At 51.6% G+C, this 15,862-nt stretch overlaps 1 protein-coding gene across 1 annotated transcript; it reads left to right on the top strand.

Annotated features, from left to right (window-relative positions):
* Positions 1-360: 360 nt before the first annotated feature.
* Positions 361-11,054, top strand: NEFH (neurofilament heavy chain). Its single transcript, XM_038007640.2, has 4 exons — positions 361-1,300; positions 3,479-3,678; positions 5,788-5,912; positions 8,861-11,054. The coding sequence occupies exons 1-4, from the start codon at positions 418-420 to the stop codon at positions 10,722-10,724; spliced, it is 3,072 nt and encodes a 1,023-aa protein (XP_037863568.2). The 5' UTR covers positions 361-417; the 3' UTR covers positions 10,725-11,054.
* Positions 11,055-15,862: the final 4,808 nt, after the last annotated feature.

The following is a 15,862-nucleotide window of genomic DNA, read 5'->3' as shown; positions in this document are numbered from 1 at the left end:
CCATTGCTCCATCCCGAGGGCATCCTGCCCCTATTCCCATCAGGTTTCTCCTTGTCCTCTCCCTGTTTCAAGTCCCCTTTCTTATTACGAACACACTCTCAGGCTCTTCCGACGCGTACCCGGGGGTCCTCACTGGCCCACTCCGGGAGTCCTCTGCCCGCTTCCCCGAACTCGGGGGTGGTCTCTGACGCAGCGTCGATTCCCCTTCCCTCCTCGGTCCCCTACCCCGCCCCTCTCACTGCGGCTGAGCCGGTCAGCCGGGGGCCGCAGGGGAGGAGGCGGAGAGGGCGGGGCCCTCCACCCCACCCCCTCACTGACAAGGGGTTGGACCCGGCCGCGGCGGCTATAAAAGGGCCGGCGCCCTGGTGCTGCCGCAGTGCCTCCAGCCCGTCCCGGCCCCGCGCACCTGCTCCGGCCATGATGAGCTTCGGCGGCGCGGACGCGCTGCTGGGCGCCCCGTTCGCGCCGCTGCACGGCGGCGGCAGCCTCCACTACGCGCTGGCCCGAAAGGGCGGCGCAGGCGGGACGCGCTCTGCCGCCGGCTCCTCCAGCGGCTTCCACTCGTGGACACGGACGTCTGTGAGCTCCGTGTCCGCCTCGCCCAGCCGTTTCCGCGGCGCAGGCGCAGCCTCAAGCACCGACTCGCTGGACACGCTGAGCAACGGGCCGGAGGGCTGCGTGGTGGCGGCGGCCACAGCGCGCAGTGAGAAGGAGCAGCTGCAGGCGCTGAACGACCGCTTCGCTGGGTACATCGACAAGGTGCGGCAGCTGGAGGCGCACAACCGCAGCCTGGAGGGCGAGGCGGCGGCGTTGCGGCAGCAGCAGGCGGGCCGCTCCGCTATGGGCGAGCTGTACGAGCGCGAGGTCCGAGAGATGCGCGGCGCGGTGCTGCGTCTGGGCGCGGCGCGCGGTCAACTACGCCTGGAGCAGGAGCACCTGCTCGAGGATATCGCACACGTGCGCCAGCGCCTCGACGACGAGGCCCGGCAGCGAGAGGAGGCCGAGGCGGCGGCCCGCGCGCTCGCGCGCTTCGCGCAGGAGGCCGAGGCGGCGCGCGTGGAACTGCAGAAGAAGGCGCAGGCGCTGCAGGAGGAGTGCGGATACCTGCGGCGCCACCACCAGGAGGAGGTGGGCGAGCTGCTCGGCCAGATCCAGGGCTCCAGCGCCGCGCAGGCGCAGGTGCAGGCCGAGACGCGCGACGCCCTCAAGTGCGACGTGACGTCGGCGCTGCGCGAGATCCGCGCGCAGCTTGAAGGCCACGCGGTGCAGAGCACGCTACAGTCCGAGGAGTGGTTCCGAGGTGCGCAGGCCCGCGGGTGGGGGGGGAGGGGCGCCCCCGCTGACCCCGCGGCGAGCTTCTGGGCGGCGTGACCCAAGGGGGCGCTGCTTACCTTCCCTCTGCAAAGTGCATGCCCCTAGTTAAATCGCGGTTTTACTCTGGGTCTCTTGTGGGACGTACCCAACTCTGGATTGTCCTTCGGTTCCCCCTTTCCAGGTTCTTTAGAGCTATACTTAAGCTCTGGGCCCCCCGCTGCTCTCTACCCAAGCTTAGGCAACCCCACTCTGATGTCAAGAACAAAACAAGTTTCCTCTGTAGGAAAAAAAGTGATGCAGGATTCTGGTCTGCAAGTGCCGGAGACTCTCAGCCCTTCTAAGTAGCAAGGCTTCCCCGCCAATGCTGCCACACCCTCTCCTGCACCCTGCAAGGAACCCTATTCCTCTCTCCCCTACCAGGCTCCTCCCTACTCCGTGCTCACTGCTTAAGATCCCTACCTTAATCTTCCACGTGGGGTAGGGCAGGGCTTTTCGCATCTGTTCTTCCTAGGAGGAACCATTACCACAATCAGTTGTTGCCTGTGGCCGAGGTGGCTGGTGGACCCGTTCATGTTTTAATGTCCCTTTTCTCCTTTAGGAAAGCTGGGAGCCTCCCAAGTCTGCCCCTCCCCCAACTCCTTGCAGCCCTGAGTCAGCTAGATTGCGCTGCCTTGAAGCTGTGCCCAGCAGCTGCAGGGTGACCTTGACCAACACTTGCCCTCTCTGGTTTTAATTTGTTTTTGAGTTGAAAGAGTAGGGTAGATCAACTGGGCTGCTTAATTCGGGGAGTTCCGTGATCTCTCACGAAACTGTCTATAAAACTTTGCGTTGTTTTTGGGAAAGAGGGCAGAGGCTTCAGTGATTTTCCAAAAGCATCTGTGATTCACAATAGTTGAGAATCCCCAACCACCTGGATGGTTTCTAAGTCTCTGCTAGCACTAGCTAGCAGGGAAAGCCAGGAAAACCGGGATTTGGATGCATAGCTTTTTCTGTTCCTTTTCCACTCCTCTGCAGAGCAGAACCATCCCCTCCTCCATCTCCGCAGCAAGGCCCGTCCCTGCGCAAACCTCTTTTGGGTTTGCCAGTCATAGGGACAGACGTCCCAGAATTTTACTGGCCCACTCAGCTGGCTTCCTTCCTTCCTCCCTCCCCACCAAGACTCCTGCCCTGGGTGCCACTATCTGGGGATTCAGGATGTTCACTTTCACGAGCTGAAGACCAGTCTCCAGACCTCCACTGCCCCTGGAAGCTTTCCTGGGGACCGGGAACTGGTTGCTGGCAGAGACTGGGGTGTGGCTACCAATGCTCAGGGGCAGTGAGCAGCTAGGTGGAGAAAGGGACAGGGGGGTTGGCACCCAGGCCACGGGTTCTACAATGACCTTGGACTCTGCGCAGAAACCTGTAAGGAAGGGACTATTGCTACAAGGTGACCTGATTGCTCACGGTACCCTCCTGCCTCTCAAAGGTCACAAGCTCATTAACTTGTTCAGCCACAAGCCTCCAGCCTCCATCTCAGTGTTAAGCCCCATGGGCCAGGTATAACATTGGAACCCCCAGCACTGCCAGGCCCTTGCTAGGGAGCTGGACTGCAGAGTTTTTGGATCCCACATTGCAGGAGACAGAGCCTGATCTTTGGGGATTTGAGTCCCAGCTCTGCCACTCACTAGCTGGGTGGCCTTAGGGAGTAGTCACTTGCCTTTACCTCACAGGACAGAGTGACTCAAGCATCCAGGATGGTGCCTGGCACACGCAGTAGGTCAATCCACGTGTGTCACCTTCAAAATCTGGGCATTAGGCTGGGCGCGGTGGCTCACGCCTGTAATCCCAGCACTTTGGGAGGCCGAGGCAGGCGAATCATGAGGTCAGGAGTTCAGGACTAGCCTGGCCAACGTGGCAAAACCCCATGTCTACTAAAAATACAAAAAATTAGCTGGGCACAGTGGCAGGTGCCTGTAATCCCGTTACTCGGGAGACTGAGGCAGGAGAATCGCTTGAACCCAGGAGGCGGAGCTGGCAGTGAGCCGAGATTGCGCCACTGCACTCCAGCCTGGGCGACAGAGTGAGACTCCATCTCAAAAAATCATCATCATCATCATCATCATCTGGGCATTAGAACCCAAATCCAGGTGTGTCTAACCCTGTGCCCTGCTACCTTCTCCCCCAGTGAGGCTGGACCGACTGTCGGAGGCAGCCAAGGTGAACACAGACGCCATGCGCTCAGCGCAGGAGGAGATAACTGAGTACCGGCGTCAGCTGCAGGCCAGGACCACAGAGCTGGAGACACTGAAAAGCACCAAGGACTCACTGGAGAGGCAGCGCTCTGAGCTAGAGGACCGTCATCAGGCCGACATTGCCTCCTACCAGGTGGGCAGGGGCAAGGCAGACAGCTTACCTGATTGGGTAACCCTGGACAAGTTACTGTCCCTCACCGAGTAGGATTGTAGTGGTTAAGATTGTGGCCCTTGGAGTCAGACATACCAGCACTTTCCAGCTGCATGACCCTAGGAAAGTTATCTAATTCTCTGAATCTGAATTCCAGCAATGAAAAAAAAAAAAAAAAAAGCCTGCTTTGCAGAGCTGGAAAGATGAAAGAGATAGACTTTTATTTATTTACGTATTTGTTTTGAGATGGAGCCTCACTCTCTTGCCCAGACTGGAGTGCAGTGGCATGATCTCAGCTCACTGCAACCACTGCCTCCTGGACTCAAGAGATTCTCGAGCCTCAGTCTCCCGAGTAGCAGGGACTACAGGAGCATGCCATCACACCTGGCTAATTTTTGTATTTTTAGTATCAACGGGGTTTCACCATGTTAGCCAAGCTGGTCTCAAACTCCTGGGCTCAGGCAGTCCTCCCACCTCAGCCTCCCAAAGTATTAGGATTACAGGTGTGAGGCACCGTGCCTGGCCTAGAGAGAGAGACTTTAAATGAGATTAGTGTGAACTTGTCAATGAGCTCGGCAAGGTCTTCAACATTCGAATCCTTCTAGATTTGAATCCCAGCTCTGCCACTCACTAGCTTGGTCTTGGTCACAGTGGACATTTGGTAAACAGCCACCAATGTCTTTGGGTGGCCGGGGGAAGGCCTTAGCAGATTCCTTCTTTTAAAGATAACTGGCAGCTGGGCATGGTGGCTCATGCCTGTGATCCCAGCTCTTTGGGAGGCCAAGGCGGGTGGATTACTTGAGGTCAGGAGTTCAGGACCAGTCTGGCCAACATGGTGAAACCCTGTCTCTACTAAAAAGATACAAAAATTAACTGAGTATGGTGGTGTGTACCTGTAATCCCAGCTACTTGGGAGGCTGAGAAAGGAGAATTGCTTGAACTGAACTTGGGAGGCGGTGGTTACAGTGAGCCGAGATCATGCCACTGCACCCAGCCTGGGTGACAGAGTGAGAGAGCGAGACTCTGTCTCAAGAAAATAAAAAAAAATTAGCTGGGCATGGTGGTGTGTGCCTACAGTGCTAGCTACTCAGAAGGCTGAGGCAGTCACCAATGCCTACCAAACCCTGACTATGTGTCGGACACGGTGGCACACTGGGGAAAGACAGGAGCAAAAGCAGGCAAGGCCCTGCTCCCACTGGGCTTTTTTTTTTCTTTTTTGAAACACAGTCTCATGCTGTTTCCCAAGCTGGAATGTGACAGCGAGATGACAGCTCACTAAAGCCTTGTCCTCCTGGGCTCAAGTAATCCTCCTGCCTCAGCCTCCTGAGTAGCTGGGACTACAGGTGCACATCACCATGTCCAGCTAATTATTTAATTGTTTGGTAGAAATGAGGTCTCACTGTGTTGCCCAGGCTGGTCTCAAACTCCTGAGCTGAAGCGATCCTCCTGCCTCAGCCTCCCAAAATGCTGAGTGAATTACAGGCGTGAACCACCGGAGTCTTGCTATTTCTCCCAGGCTGGAGTACAGTGGTGCAATCTCGGCTCACTGTAACCTCCGCCTCCTGGGTTCAAGCGATTCTTCTGTCTCAGCCTCCCAAGTAGCTGGGATTACAGGTGTATGCCACCACATCCGGCTAATTTTTGTATTTTCAGTAGAGACAGGGTTTCACCATGTTGGCCAGGCTAATCTTGAACTCCTGACCTCAAGTGATCCGCCCTCCTCGGCTTCCCAAAGTGTTGGGAATACAGGCATGAGCCACCCCTCCTGTCCTCACTGAGCACTTTCTAAGCTCAAGATCTGTAAAAGTTCTCCCATTATTCTACCAGTCAAACAAACAGGAACAACTGTTGACGTCTGATGAATTTCATTTCAGACCTTCCCCAGGCTGAGGTCATTATACAGCAGAATTTTTGCTCCAGATTGTTCCATGTCCACTAATGAGGACCCAACAGCTCCAGCAGGGTTGGGGTTGGCCCCAGTGAGCCTGGCTGGATGGGCCTACTCTGGGGTTGCACAGCCCGCTGCAGCTTCCCTAATACTGAGGGCCAGACACTGGGTGGCATGTGATGTGTGTCACCTCTCCTTCCCAGGAAGCCATTCAACAGCTGGACGCTGAGCTGAGGAACACCAAGTGGGAGATGGCAGCCCAGCTGCGAGAATACCAGGACCTGCTCAATGTCAAGATGGCTCTGGATATAGAGATAGCCGCTTACAGGTGAGACGCACAGGGGCCGTCACATGGTGGAGAAACCTTGTGTTCCTATGAGACACTATGCCTTGGGTTTCAGGACCCCGTTTAGGCAGCCTACCTGTCTTAGGGACAAAACTCTTTTAAATTGCGGCAAAATAGATAAAACATACAATTTACCATTGAATCAATTTATTTATTTTATATTTTATTTATTTTTTTGAGACAGACTTACTGTGTTGCCCAGGCTGGAGTACAGTGGTGCGATCTCTGCCCACTGCAACCTCTCCCTCTTGGGTTCAAGCGATTCCCATGCCTCTGCCTCCCGAGTAGCTGGGATTACAGGTGCCTGCCACCATGCCTGGCTAATTTTTGTATTCTTTTTTTAGTAGAAAAGGGGTTTCACCATGTTAGCCAGGCTGGTCTCGAACTCCTGGACTCAAGCCATCTGCTCACCTCAGCCTCCCAAAGTCCTGGGATTATAGGCGTGAGCCACCATGCCCAGCCCCATTTAACCATGTTAAGTAGATAGTTCAGTGATATTAAGTACTTTCACATTACTGTGCAGCCATAACCACTGTCTCCAGAACTGTTTTCATCATCCTAAGCTGAAACTCCATACCCAAGAAGCCATCATTATCATTCTCTCCTTCCTTCAGCCCCTGGCAGCCACTCTTAGTTTGTGAGATATATAAGTCTTTTTTTTTTTCTTTTTGAGATGGAGTCTCACTCTGTTGCCCAGGCTGGAGTGCAGCAGTGTTAGCTCAGCTCACTGCAACCTCTGTCTCCTGGGTTCAAGTGATTTTCCTGCCTCAGCCTCCCAAGTAGCTGGGATTACAGGCACCCACCACCACACCCAGCTATTTTTTGTATCTTTTAGTAGAGACCGGGTTTCACTATGTTGACCAGGCTGGTCTCGAACTCCTGACCTCAGGTGATCTGCCCACCTTGGCCTCCCAAAGTGCTGGGATTACAGGCGTGAGCCACTGCGCCCAGCCGGTGAGTCTTGAGAGTGACTTACTTTCATTCTGAAATGATTTAGAGGGTGGAAGTTCCTTATCCCCTCCCCAAATCCAACCAGCCAGAGGCCTGCTTTGGAGGGAAAAGAGGTGCTTGAGTTGTCAGGGAGCTTTAAAACTCTGTCCTTGAGAGTTTCTTAGCTCTGCAAGCATTCACTTCTTGGGGAAATAAAATGGAGATGATAAGAAGAGCACCCATGTCGTAGGGTTGTCAGGAAGATGAGCTAATCCCATTCTCAAGCTAATCCAGGAAGCACAGGTACCACTGGGCTGCCACAGAGGGAATCCTTAGTCAATGGCAGTCTTGAGAAAGCCAGTCTCAGGAATAAGACCTGGGGGAGCCAGGGCTAAGGAGCAGGACTGATCCCCCAAGGACTTGTCCCAGTTCTGGCTGGTGACCCGTGGCTTCCTACTTCTTGGTTCTAGTCTGTAATCTTGCTACTCAAAGCATGGCAAATGAACCAGCGGAACTGGCGTCATTCAAGAGCTTATCAGAAAGGTAGTCTCTCTGTCGAGTGTGGTGGCTTATGCCTGTAATTCCAGCACTTTGGAAGGCCAAGGGAGACAGATTATTTCAGTTTAGGAGTTTGAGGCCAAGCTGGGCAGCATGGCAAAACCCCATCTCTACAAAAAATACAAAGAAAAAAAAAAAATAGTTGGGCATGGTGGCACATGCCTTTAGTCTCAGCTACTCGGGAGGCTGACGTGGGAGGATCACCTGAGCCTGGGAGTTGGAGGCTTCAGTGAGCTATGATCATGCCACTGCACTCCAGCCTGTCATCACAGAGTGAGACACTGTCTCAAAAAAAAACAACAAAAGACAGACTCTCAGCCCCTCCCCAGACCTGCTGAATCAGAATCTGCATTTTGATAAGATCCCCAGTCATCTGTGTGCTGCTAAATTTGGGAAGCACTAGTCTGAGGGGTAACCCCCACACTTACTCTGAGACAGGCACTCTGCCAAGTCTTTTCCGTTCATTGTCTCACTGAAACAACCCTCTGATGTGGGGACTCTAATGACCCTCTTTTTCCAATGAGGAAGTTGAGGCTCAAAGAGTTTGTGTGTCTTGGCCAAGGTCACCCATCTAGTGAGGAGCAAAGCCAAGAGGGGAAACTGCAGCCTCTACCTTATTCCTGAAACTCAAAATATGGTAATACAGGGTGACGAGAGACACTCGCGATTCAAATGGGAGCATTCTAAGACCTCTTAAACCCAAATTTATAAAAGTGGAATTGTGGTTAAGTGTGGTGGCTCACACCTGTAATCCCAGCACTTTGGGAGACTGAGGCGGGTGGATCACCTGAGGTCAGGAGTTTGAGACCAGCCTGACCAATATTGTGAAACCCCGTCTCTACTAAAAATATAAAAATTGGTGTGGTGGCGTGTGCCTCTACTCCCAGCTACTCAGGAGGCTGAGACAGGAGAATTGCTTGAATCTTGGAGGCAGAGGTGGTAGTGAGCGAGATTGTGTCACTGGACTCCAGCCTAGGTGACAGAGTGAGACTCCGTCTCAAAAAAAGAAAAAAGTGGAATTGTTTGCTCAGGCTCCCAGGGTTCTCTTGAATACTATTTTAGTTTGAGGTACAATAAATTAAATCTTTGTTAAATTTATTTAGGAGCTTTCTCTTGAGGGCCTTTTTTGTGGGGCAAAAGTTGTTTTATTTCAGGCTTAGCTGTATTGAAGAAGACCAGTTGCTTAAGCCTGGGCAATAGAGCGAGACCCTGTCTCAAAACAAAAAACAAAAAACCAGTCCACTGGGTTACATATTCTGGGTGGTCACTGGAATGATTTGCCAAGTGACTTTCTCCAGGCTCATAATGCCCACCCTTCATATTCCTGTTCCACCAAAATCCATATCATTAAATGTCAGTGAGCTTCAGGATAGTCTAGGAAGAACCCAAATAGTGAATTTGCTCTGAGTGTATAGTAACGTGTTCCATTATCCATCCTGCAGAAAACTCCTGGAAGGTGAAGAGTGTCGGATTGGCTTTGGCCCAATTCCTTTCTCGCTTCCCGAAGGACTCCCCAAAATTCCTGCTGTGTCCACTCACATAAAGGTCAAAAGCGAAGAGAAGGTCAAAGTGGTGGAGAAGTCTGAGAAAGAAACTGTGATTGTGGAGGAACAGACAGAGGAGACCCAAGTAACTGAAGAAGTGACTGAAGAAGAGGAGAAAGAGGCCAAAGAGGAGGAGGGCAAGGAGGAAGAAGTGGGTGAAGAGGAGGAGGCAGAAGGGGGAGAAGAAGCAGCAAAGTCCCCCCCAGCAGAAGAGGCTGCATCCCCAGAGAAGGAAGCCAAGTCACCAGTAAAGGAAGAGGCAAAGTCACCGGCTGAGGCCAAGTCTCCAGAGAAGGAGGAAGCAAAATCTCCAGCCGAGGTCAAGTCCCCCGAGAAGGCCAAATCTCCAGCAAAGGAAGAGGCAAAGTCACCAGCCGAGGCCAAGTCTCCAGAGAAGGAGGAAGCAAAATCTCCAGCCGAGGTCAAGTCCCCCGAGAAGGCCAAGTCTCCAGCCGAGGCCAAGTCTCCAGAGAAGGCCAAGTCCCCAGTGAAGGAAGAAGCAAAGTCACCGGCTGAGGCCAAGTCCCCTGAAAAGGCCAAGTCCCCAACGAAGGAGGAAGCAAAGTCCCCTGAGAAGGCCAAGTCCCCAACGAAGGAGGAAGCAAAGTCCCCCGAGAAGGCCAAGTCCCCAGAGAAGGAAGCAAAGTCCCCCGAGAAGGCCAAGTCCCCAGAGAAGGAAGCAAAGTCCCCAGAGAAGGCCAAGTCCCCAGAGAAGGAAGAAGCGAAGTCCCCAGAGAAGGCCAAGTCCCCAGTGAAGGAGGAAGCCAAGTCCCCCGAGAAGGCCAAGTCCCCAGTGAAGGAGGAAGCCAAGTCCCCCGAGAAGGCCAAGTCCCCCGAGAAGGCCAAGTCCCCCGAGAAGGCCAAGTCCCCAGTGAAGGAGGAAGCCAAGTCCCCCGAGAAGGCCAAGTCCCCAGTGAAGGAGGAAGCCAAGTCCCCCGAGAAGGCCAAGTCCCCCGAGAAGGCCAAGACTCTTGATGTGAAATCTCCAGAAGCCAAGACGCCAGCGAAGGAGGAAGCAAGGTCCCCTGCAGACAAATCCCCTGAAAAGGCCAAAAGCCCTGTCAAGGAGGAGGTCAAGTCCCCAGAGAAGGCGAAGTCTCCCCTGAAGGAGGATGCCAAGGCCCCTGAGAAAGAGATCCCAAAGAAGGAAGAGGTGAAGTCCCCAGTGAAGGAGGAGAAGCCCCAAGAGGTGAAAGTCAAAGAGCCCCCAAAGAAGGCGGAGGAAGAGAAAGCCCCTGCCACGCCAAAAACGGAGGAGAAGAAGGACAGCAAGAAAGAGGAGGCACCCAAGAAAGAGGCTCCAAAGCCCAAGGTGGAGGAGAAGAAGGAACCTGCTGTCGAAAAGCCCAAAGAATCCAAAGTTGAAGCCAAGAAGGAAGAGGCTGAAGATAAGAAAAAAGCCGCCACCCCAGAGAAGGAGGCTCCTGCTAAAGTGGAGGTGAAGGAAGACGCTAAACCCAAAGAGAAGACAGAGGTGGCCAAGAAGGAACCAGATAATGCCAAGGCCAAGGAACCCAGCAAACCAGCAGAGAAGGAGGAGGCGGCAGCAGCACCGGAGAAAAAAGACACCAAGGAGGAGAAGGCCAAGAAGCCTGAGGAGAAACCCAAGACAGAGGCCAAAGCCAAGGAGGATGACAAGACCCTCTCAAAGGAGCCTACCAAGCCTAAGGCGGAAAAGGCTGAAAAATCCTCCAGCACAGACCAAAAAGATAGCAGGCCTCCAGAGAAGGCCACAGAAGACAAGGCTGCCAAGGGGAAGTAAGGCAGGGAGAAAGGAACATCCGGAACAGCCAAAGAAACTTAAAAGAGTCCCAGAGCTCAAGGATCGGATTAACACGATTTTCACTTTTTCTCTTTATGTAAGAAGAAACTGCTTTGATGACGGGGCCTCCTTCTTCAAACAGGAATTTGTTAGCAATATGTTAGCAAGAGAGGGCACTCCCAGGCCCCTGCCCCCACGCCCTCCCCAGGCGATGGACAATTATGTTATGATAGCTTATGTAGCTGAATGTGATACATGCCGAATGCCACACGTAAACACTTGACTATAAAACTGCCCCCTCCTTTCCAAATAAGTGCATTTATTGCCTCTATGTGCAACTGACAGATGACCGCAATAATGAATGAGCAGTTAGAAACACATTATGCTTGAGATGTCTTAACCTATTCCCAAATGCCTTCTGTTTTCCAAAGGAGTGGTCAAGCCCTTGCCCAGAGCTCTCTATTCTGGAAGAGCGGTCCAGGTGGGGCCGGGCACTGGCCACTGAATTATGCCAGGGCGCACTTTCCACTGGAGTCCACTTTCAATTGCTTCTGTGCAATAAAACCAAGTGCTTATAAAATGAAAATGTTGCTGCTGCTGTTTATTCTCTTCCCCTGGGAAGGCTGGGGGCAGGGCAGGGGAGATCGGGATGGGACACCCAAGACTGCATGGGACTGAGCAAGCATCAGTTCCCTCGTGGGTCTAGAGCAACTTGCATAGTCTCTCTAGTGCTGTTTCCTGGGCACAAACCATGTGCCAGGCAGTGTGCTAGGGGCTTCATTTTCATGATCTGTACAGGTGGCCTGGTATGTGGGTTCTGGGTGTGGACTGTGGACTGCCTTCAGCAGCATCACCTGGGAGCATTATAAAAATGCACGCTTGGTGCGGGGGCTCACGCCTGTAATCCCAGCACTTTGGGAGGCTGAGGCCAGTGGATCACGAGGTCAGGAGATTGAGACCATCCTGGCTAACACCGTGAAACCCCGTCTCTACTAAAAATACAAAAAAATAGCCTTGCGTGGTGGAGGGCACCTGTAGTCCCAGCTACTTGGGAGGCTGAGGCAGGAGAATGGCGTGAACCTGGGAGGCAGAGCTTGCAGTGAGTGGAGATCGTGCCACTGCACTCCAGCCTGGGTGACAGAGCAAGACTCTGTCTCAAAAAATAATAATAAAAATTAAAATGCATGCTTTCCCAGCTGTGGTGGCTCACACCTGTAATCCCAGCACTTTGGGAGGCCAGCGTGGGCGGATCACAAGGTCAGGAGTTCAAGACCAGCCTGGCCAACATGGTGAAACCCTATCTCTACTGAAAATACAAAAATTAGCTGGACATGGTGGCACGTGCCTGTAGTCCCAGTTACTCGGGAGGCTGAGGCAGGAGAATTGCTTAAACCCGAGAAGTGGAGCTTGCAGTGAGCCAAGATAGTGCCACTGCACTCCAGCCTGGCGACAGAGCAAGACACTGTCTCCAAAAAAAAAAAAAAAAAACACTCCAGCAGGACATGATGGCTCATGCTAATGAGCCCAACACTTTAGGAGGCCAAAGTGGGAGGATCACTTGAGCCCAGGAGTTTGAGATCAGCCTAGGCAACATAGACCCCATCTCTTAAAAGGTTTTGTTTTTTTTGTTTTTTTTTTTTAATTAGCTGGGGCCGGGCATGGTGGCTTAGTTTGGTAATCCCAGCACTTTGGGAGGCCAAGGCGGGCGAATCACTTGAGGTTAGGAGTTTGAAACCAGCCTGGCCAACATAGTGAAACCCCATCTCTACTAAAAAAAAATTAGCCGGATGTGGTGGTGCACGTCTGTAATCCCAGCTACTTGGGAGGCTGAGGCAGGAGAATCGCTTGAACCGAGAAGGGCAGAGATTGCAGTGAGCCAAGATTGTGTCACCTGCACTCCAGCCTGGGTGGTAGAGAAAGACTCCATCTCAAAAAACAAAACAAAACAAAAACTAACTGGGTGTGGTGGTGGGCGCCTGTAATCCCAGCTACTCAGGAGGCTGAGGTACGAGAATCACTTGAACCTGGGAGGAAGAGGTTGCGGTGAGCGGAGATTGCGCCAGTGCCCTCCAGCTGGGGTGACAGAGAAAAAATAAAATAATAATAAAATTAGCTGGGTATGGGGCACACGCCTGTGGTCCCAGCTACTCGGGGGCTGAGGTGGGAGGACTGTTTTAACCCAGGAGTTCAAGGCTGTAGTGAACTATGATCACACTGCACTCCAGTCTGGGTGAAAGGGTGAGAACTTTTCTCCAAAAAACAGAGAGAGAGAGAGAAATGGCTTTGATTGGTTGGCTCTTCATTATCAAACATGCCCAAGGACTCTATGAAAACCTAAGCATTAATTTTCTGAGCATCTCTTCCCTAGGGAAATCAGACAGACCTCCACAGGCCCTGGCACATAGTACAGCATCTGAATATCCAACTGGGATCTAAGACCCAGGAAATTCCCATGTGTCTTTGTCTGAAAAAAGTTAGAGTTGGTTGAGAACCTCAAAATACTTATAATGATGACAAGTACCATTTGTTGAGAAAACCATGCTTTGTTTTTGTTTTTGTTTTGAGACAGTCTTGCTCTGTCACCCAGGCTGGAGTGCAGTGGCACAATCTCGGCTCACTGCAACCTCCGCCTCCTGGGATCAAGCAGTTCTCCTGCCTCAGCCTCCCGAGTAGCTGGGACTACAGGTGCGTGCCACCATGCCTGGCTAATTTTTGTATTTTTAGTAGAGATGGGGTTTCACCATGTTGGCCAGGCTGACCTCAGGTGATCCACCCACCTCAGCCTCCCAAAGTGCTGGGATTACAGGTGTGAGCCACGAAGCGTGGCAGAGATAATCATGTTTTTACATAAATTCTCTCCAATCCATATGGGCATTTTTCAACACAGAGATTCTGATGCCTATTTTAATGGTGAGAAAAGAGGTGGGGTGAGTTGCCCAGAGCCACACAGCTAGTAAATGATAGTGCTAGAATTTGAACCCAAACCTTAACTCCAGAGTCCATGTTTTCTGTTGTACCATGCCACACAGTCCTGAGCAAGCTGCTTTAATTTTGGTCATCAAATGACTGCTATGTCAGGTGTCAGCTGTTCCAATTCACCTGGGATATAGGAATTTCCCAAGATATAGGACTTTTAGTGTTAAAACCAGGGAAGTCCTGGGCAAATGGGGATGAATTGTTCCACCTAATGTTTGGGCACAAGAGATAAATTAAAAATTAATAAAATAGGCCGGGTGCAGTGGCTCAAGCCTGTAATCCCAGCACTTTGGGGGGCCGAGACGGGTGGATCATGAGGTCAGGAGATCAAGACCATCCTGGCTAACATGGTGAAACCCCGTCTCTACTAAAAATACAAAAAACTAGCTGGGCGAGGTGGTGGGCGCCTGTAGTCCTAGCTACTCGGGAGGCTGAGGCAGGAGAATGGCATAAACCCGGGAGGCAGAGCTTGCAGTGAGCTGAGATCCGGCCACTGCACTCCAACCTGGGCGACAGAGCGAGACTCTGTCTCAAAAAAAAAAAAAAAAAAGACCAACAAAATTGACAAACCTTTAGCTAGACTGACTAAGACTCAAATTACTAAAATCAAGAATAAAAGAGAAGGCATTAATGCCAACCTTACAGAAATATAAGGAATTATAAGGCAATACTGTGAACAACTGTATGTCTACTGATTCAATAATTTAGATTAAATGCATACATTCCTAGAAATATAAAAACTACTGAAACTGACTCAAGACAAGTGAGAAAATCTGGCCAGGTGCAGTGGCTCATGCCTGTAATCCCAGAACTTTGGGAGGCTGAAGCAGGTAGATCACCTCAGGTCGGGAGTTCGAGACCAGCCTGGCTGACATGGTGAAACCCCGTCTCTACTAAAAAAATACAAAAATTACCCAGGCGTGGTGGCACATGTCTGTAATCCCAGCTACTCAGGAGGCTGAGGCAGGAGAATTGCTTGAACCCAGGAGGCGGAGGTTGCAGTGAGCCAAGAACACACCACTGCCTTCCAGTCTGGGTGACAGAGCAAGACTGCATCTCAAAAATAAATAAATAGGCCAGGCACAGTGGCTCACGCCTGTAATCCCAGCACTTTGGGAGGCTGAGGTGGGTGGATCACGAGGTCAGGAGACCGAGACCATCCTGGCTAACATGGTGAAACCCCGTCTCTACTAAAAATACAAAAAAAAATAGCTGGGTGTGGTGGCAGGCGCCTGTAGTCCCAGCTACTCAGGAGGCTGAGGCAGGAGAATGGCGTGAACCTGGGAGGCGGAGCTTGCAGTGAACCGAGATCGCACCACTGTGCTCCAGCCTGGGTGACAGAGTGAGACTCTGTCTCAAAATAAATAAATAAATAAAAGAAAAATAAGAAAATCTGAATAGATCTATCATAAATAAAGAGATTAAGGTACTAATTTTAAAACTACCCACAAAGAAAAGTTCAGGTCCAGATGGCTTCACTGGTGAAATCTACCAAACATTTAGAGGAAAATTTATACTAGTCCTTCTCAAAAGCTTCCAAAAACTTGGAGGAAACACTTCCTTAACTCATTCTATGAGGCCTGTGTGTTACCTAAATACCAGAGCCATAAAAAGACACCACAAGAAAACTATAGATCAATATATTTTATAAATACAGATGCAAAAATCGCCAACAAAGTACTAGGCAAATCTGATCCAACACCATATTTAAAAGATCAGAGCAGGGGCGGTGGCTCATGCCTGTAATCTCAGCACTTTGGGAGGCCAAGTTAGGCAGATCACAAGCTCAGGAGTTCAAGACCAGCCTGGCCAACATGGTGAAACCCTGTCTCTATTAAAAATACAAAAATTAGGCAAGTGTGGTGGCACATGCCTGTAATCCCAGCTACTTGGGAGGCTGAGGCAGGAGAATTGCTTGAACCCAGGAGGTGGAGGTTGCAGTGAGCCGAGGTCACACCATTACACTCCAGCCTGGACAACAAGAGAGAAACTCTGTCTCAAAAATAAATAAATAAATAAATACAGGCTGGACACGGTGGCTCATGCCTGTAATCCCCACACCTTGGGAGGCCGAGGCGAGAGGTTCACTTGAGATTAGGAGTTTGAGACCAGCCTGGGCAGCATGGTAAAACCCCATCTCTACTTAAAAAAAAAAAAAAAAA

Source organism: Chlorocebus sabaeus, chromosome 19, assembly GCF_047675955.1.
Source record: "Chlorocebus sabaeus isolate Y175 chromosome 19, mChlSab1.0.hap1, whole genome shotgun sequence".
Classification (NCBI taxonomy): domain Eukaryota; kingdom Metazoa; phylum Chordata; class Mammalia; order Primates; family Cercopithecidae; genus Chlorocebus; species Chlorocebus sabaeus.
Note: the sequence above shows the minus strand (reverse complement) of the source record. Positions and strands in the feature narration are given on the sequence as shown.

Excerpts from the sequence above, each read along its gene's own strand:
- NEFH (XM_038007640.2), top strand. The coding sequence starts at position 418 with ATGATGAGCTTCGGCGGCGCGGACGCGCTGCTGGGCGCCCCGTTCGCG. Across the intron at positions 1,301-3,478 it reads GTCCGAGGAGTGGTTCCGAG|TGAGGCTGGACCGACTGTCG; the intron begins GTGCGCAGGCCC and ends CTTCTCCCCCAG. Across the intron at positions 5,913-8,860 it reads ATAGAGATAGCCGCTTACAG|AAAACTCCTGGAAGGTGAAG; the intron begins GTGAGACGCACA and ends TCCATCCTGCAG.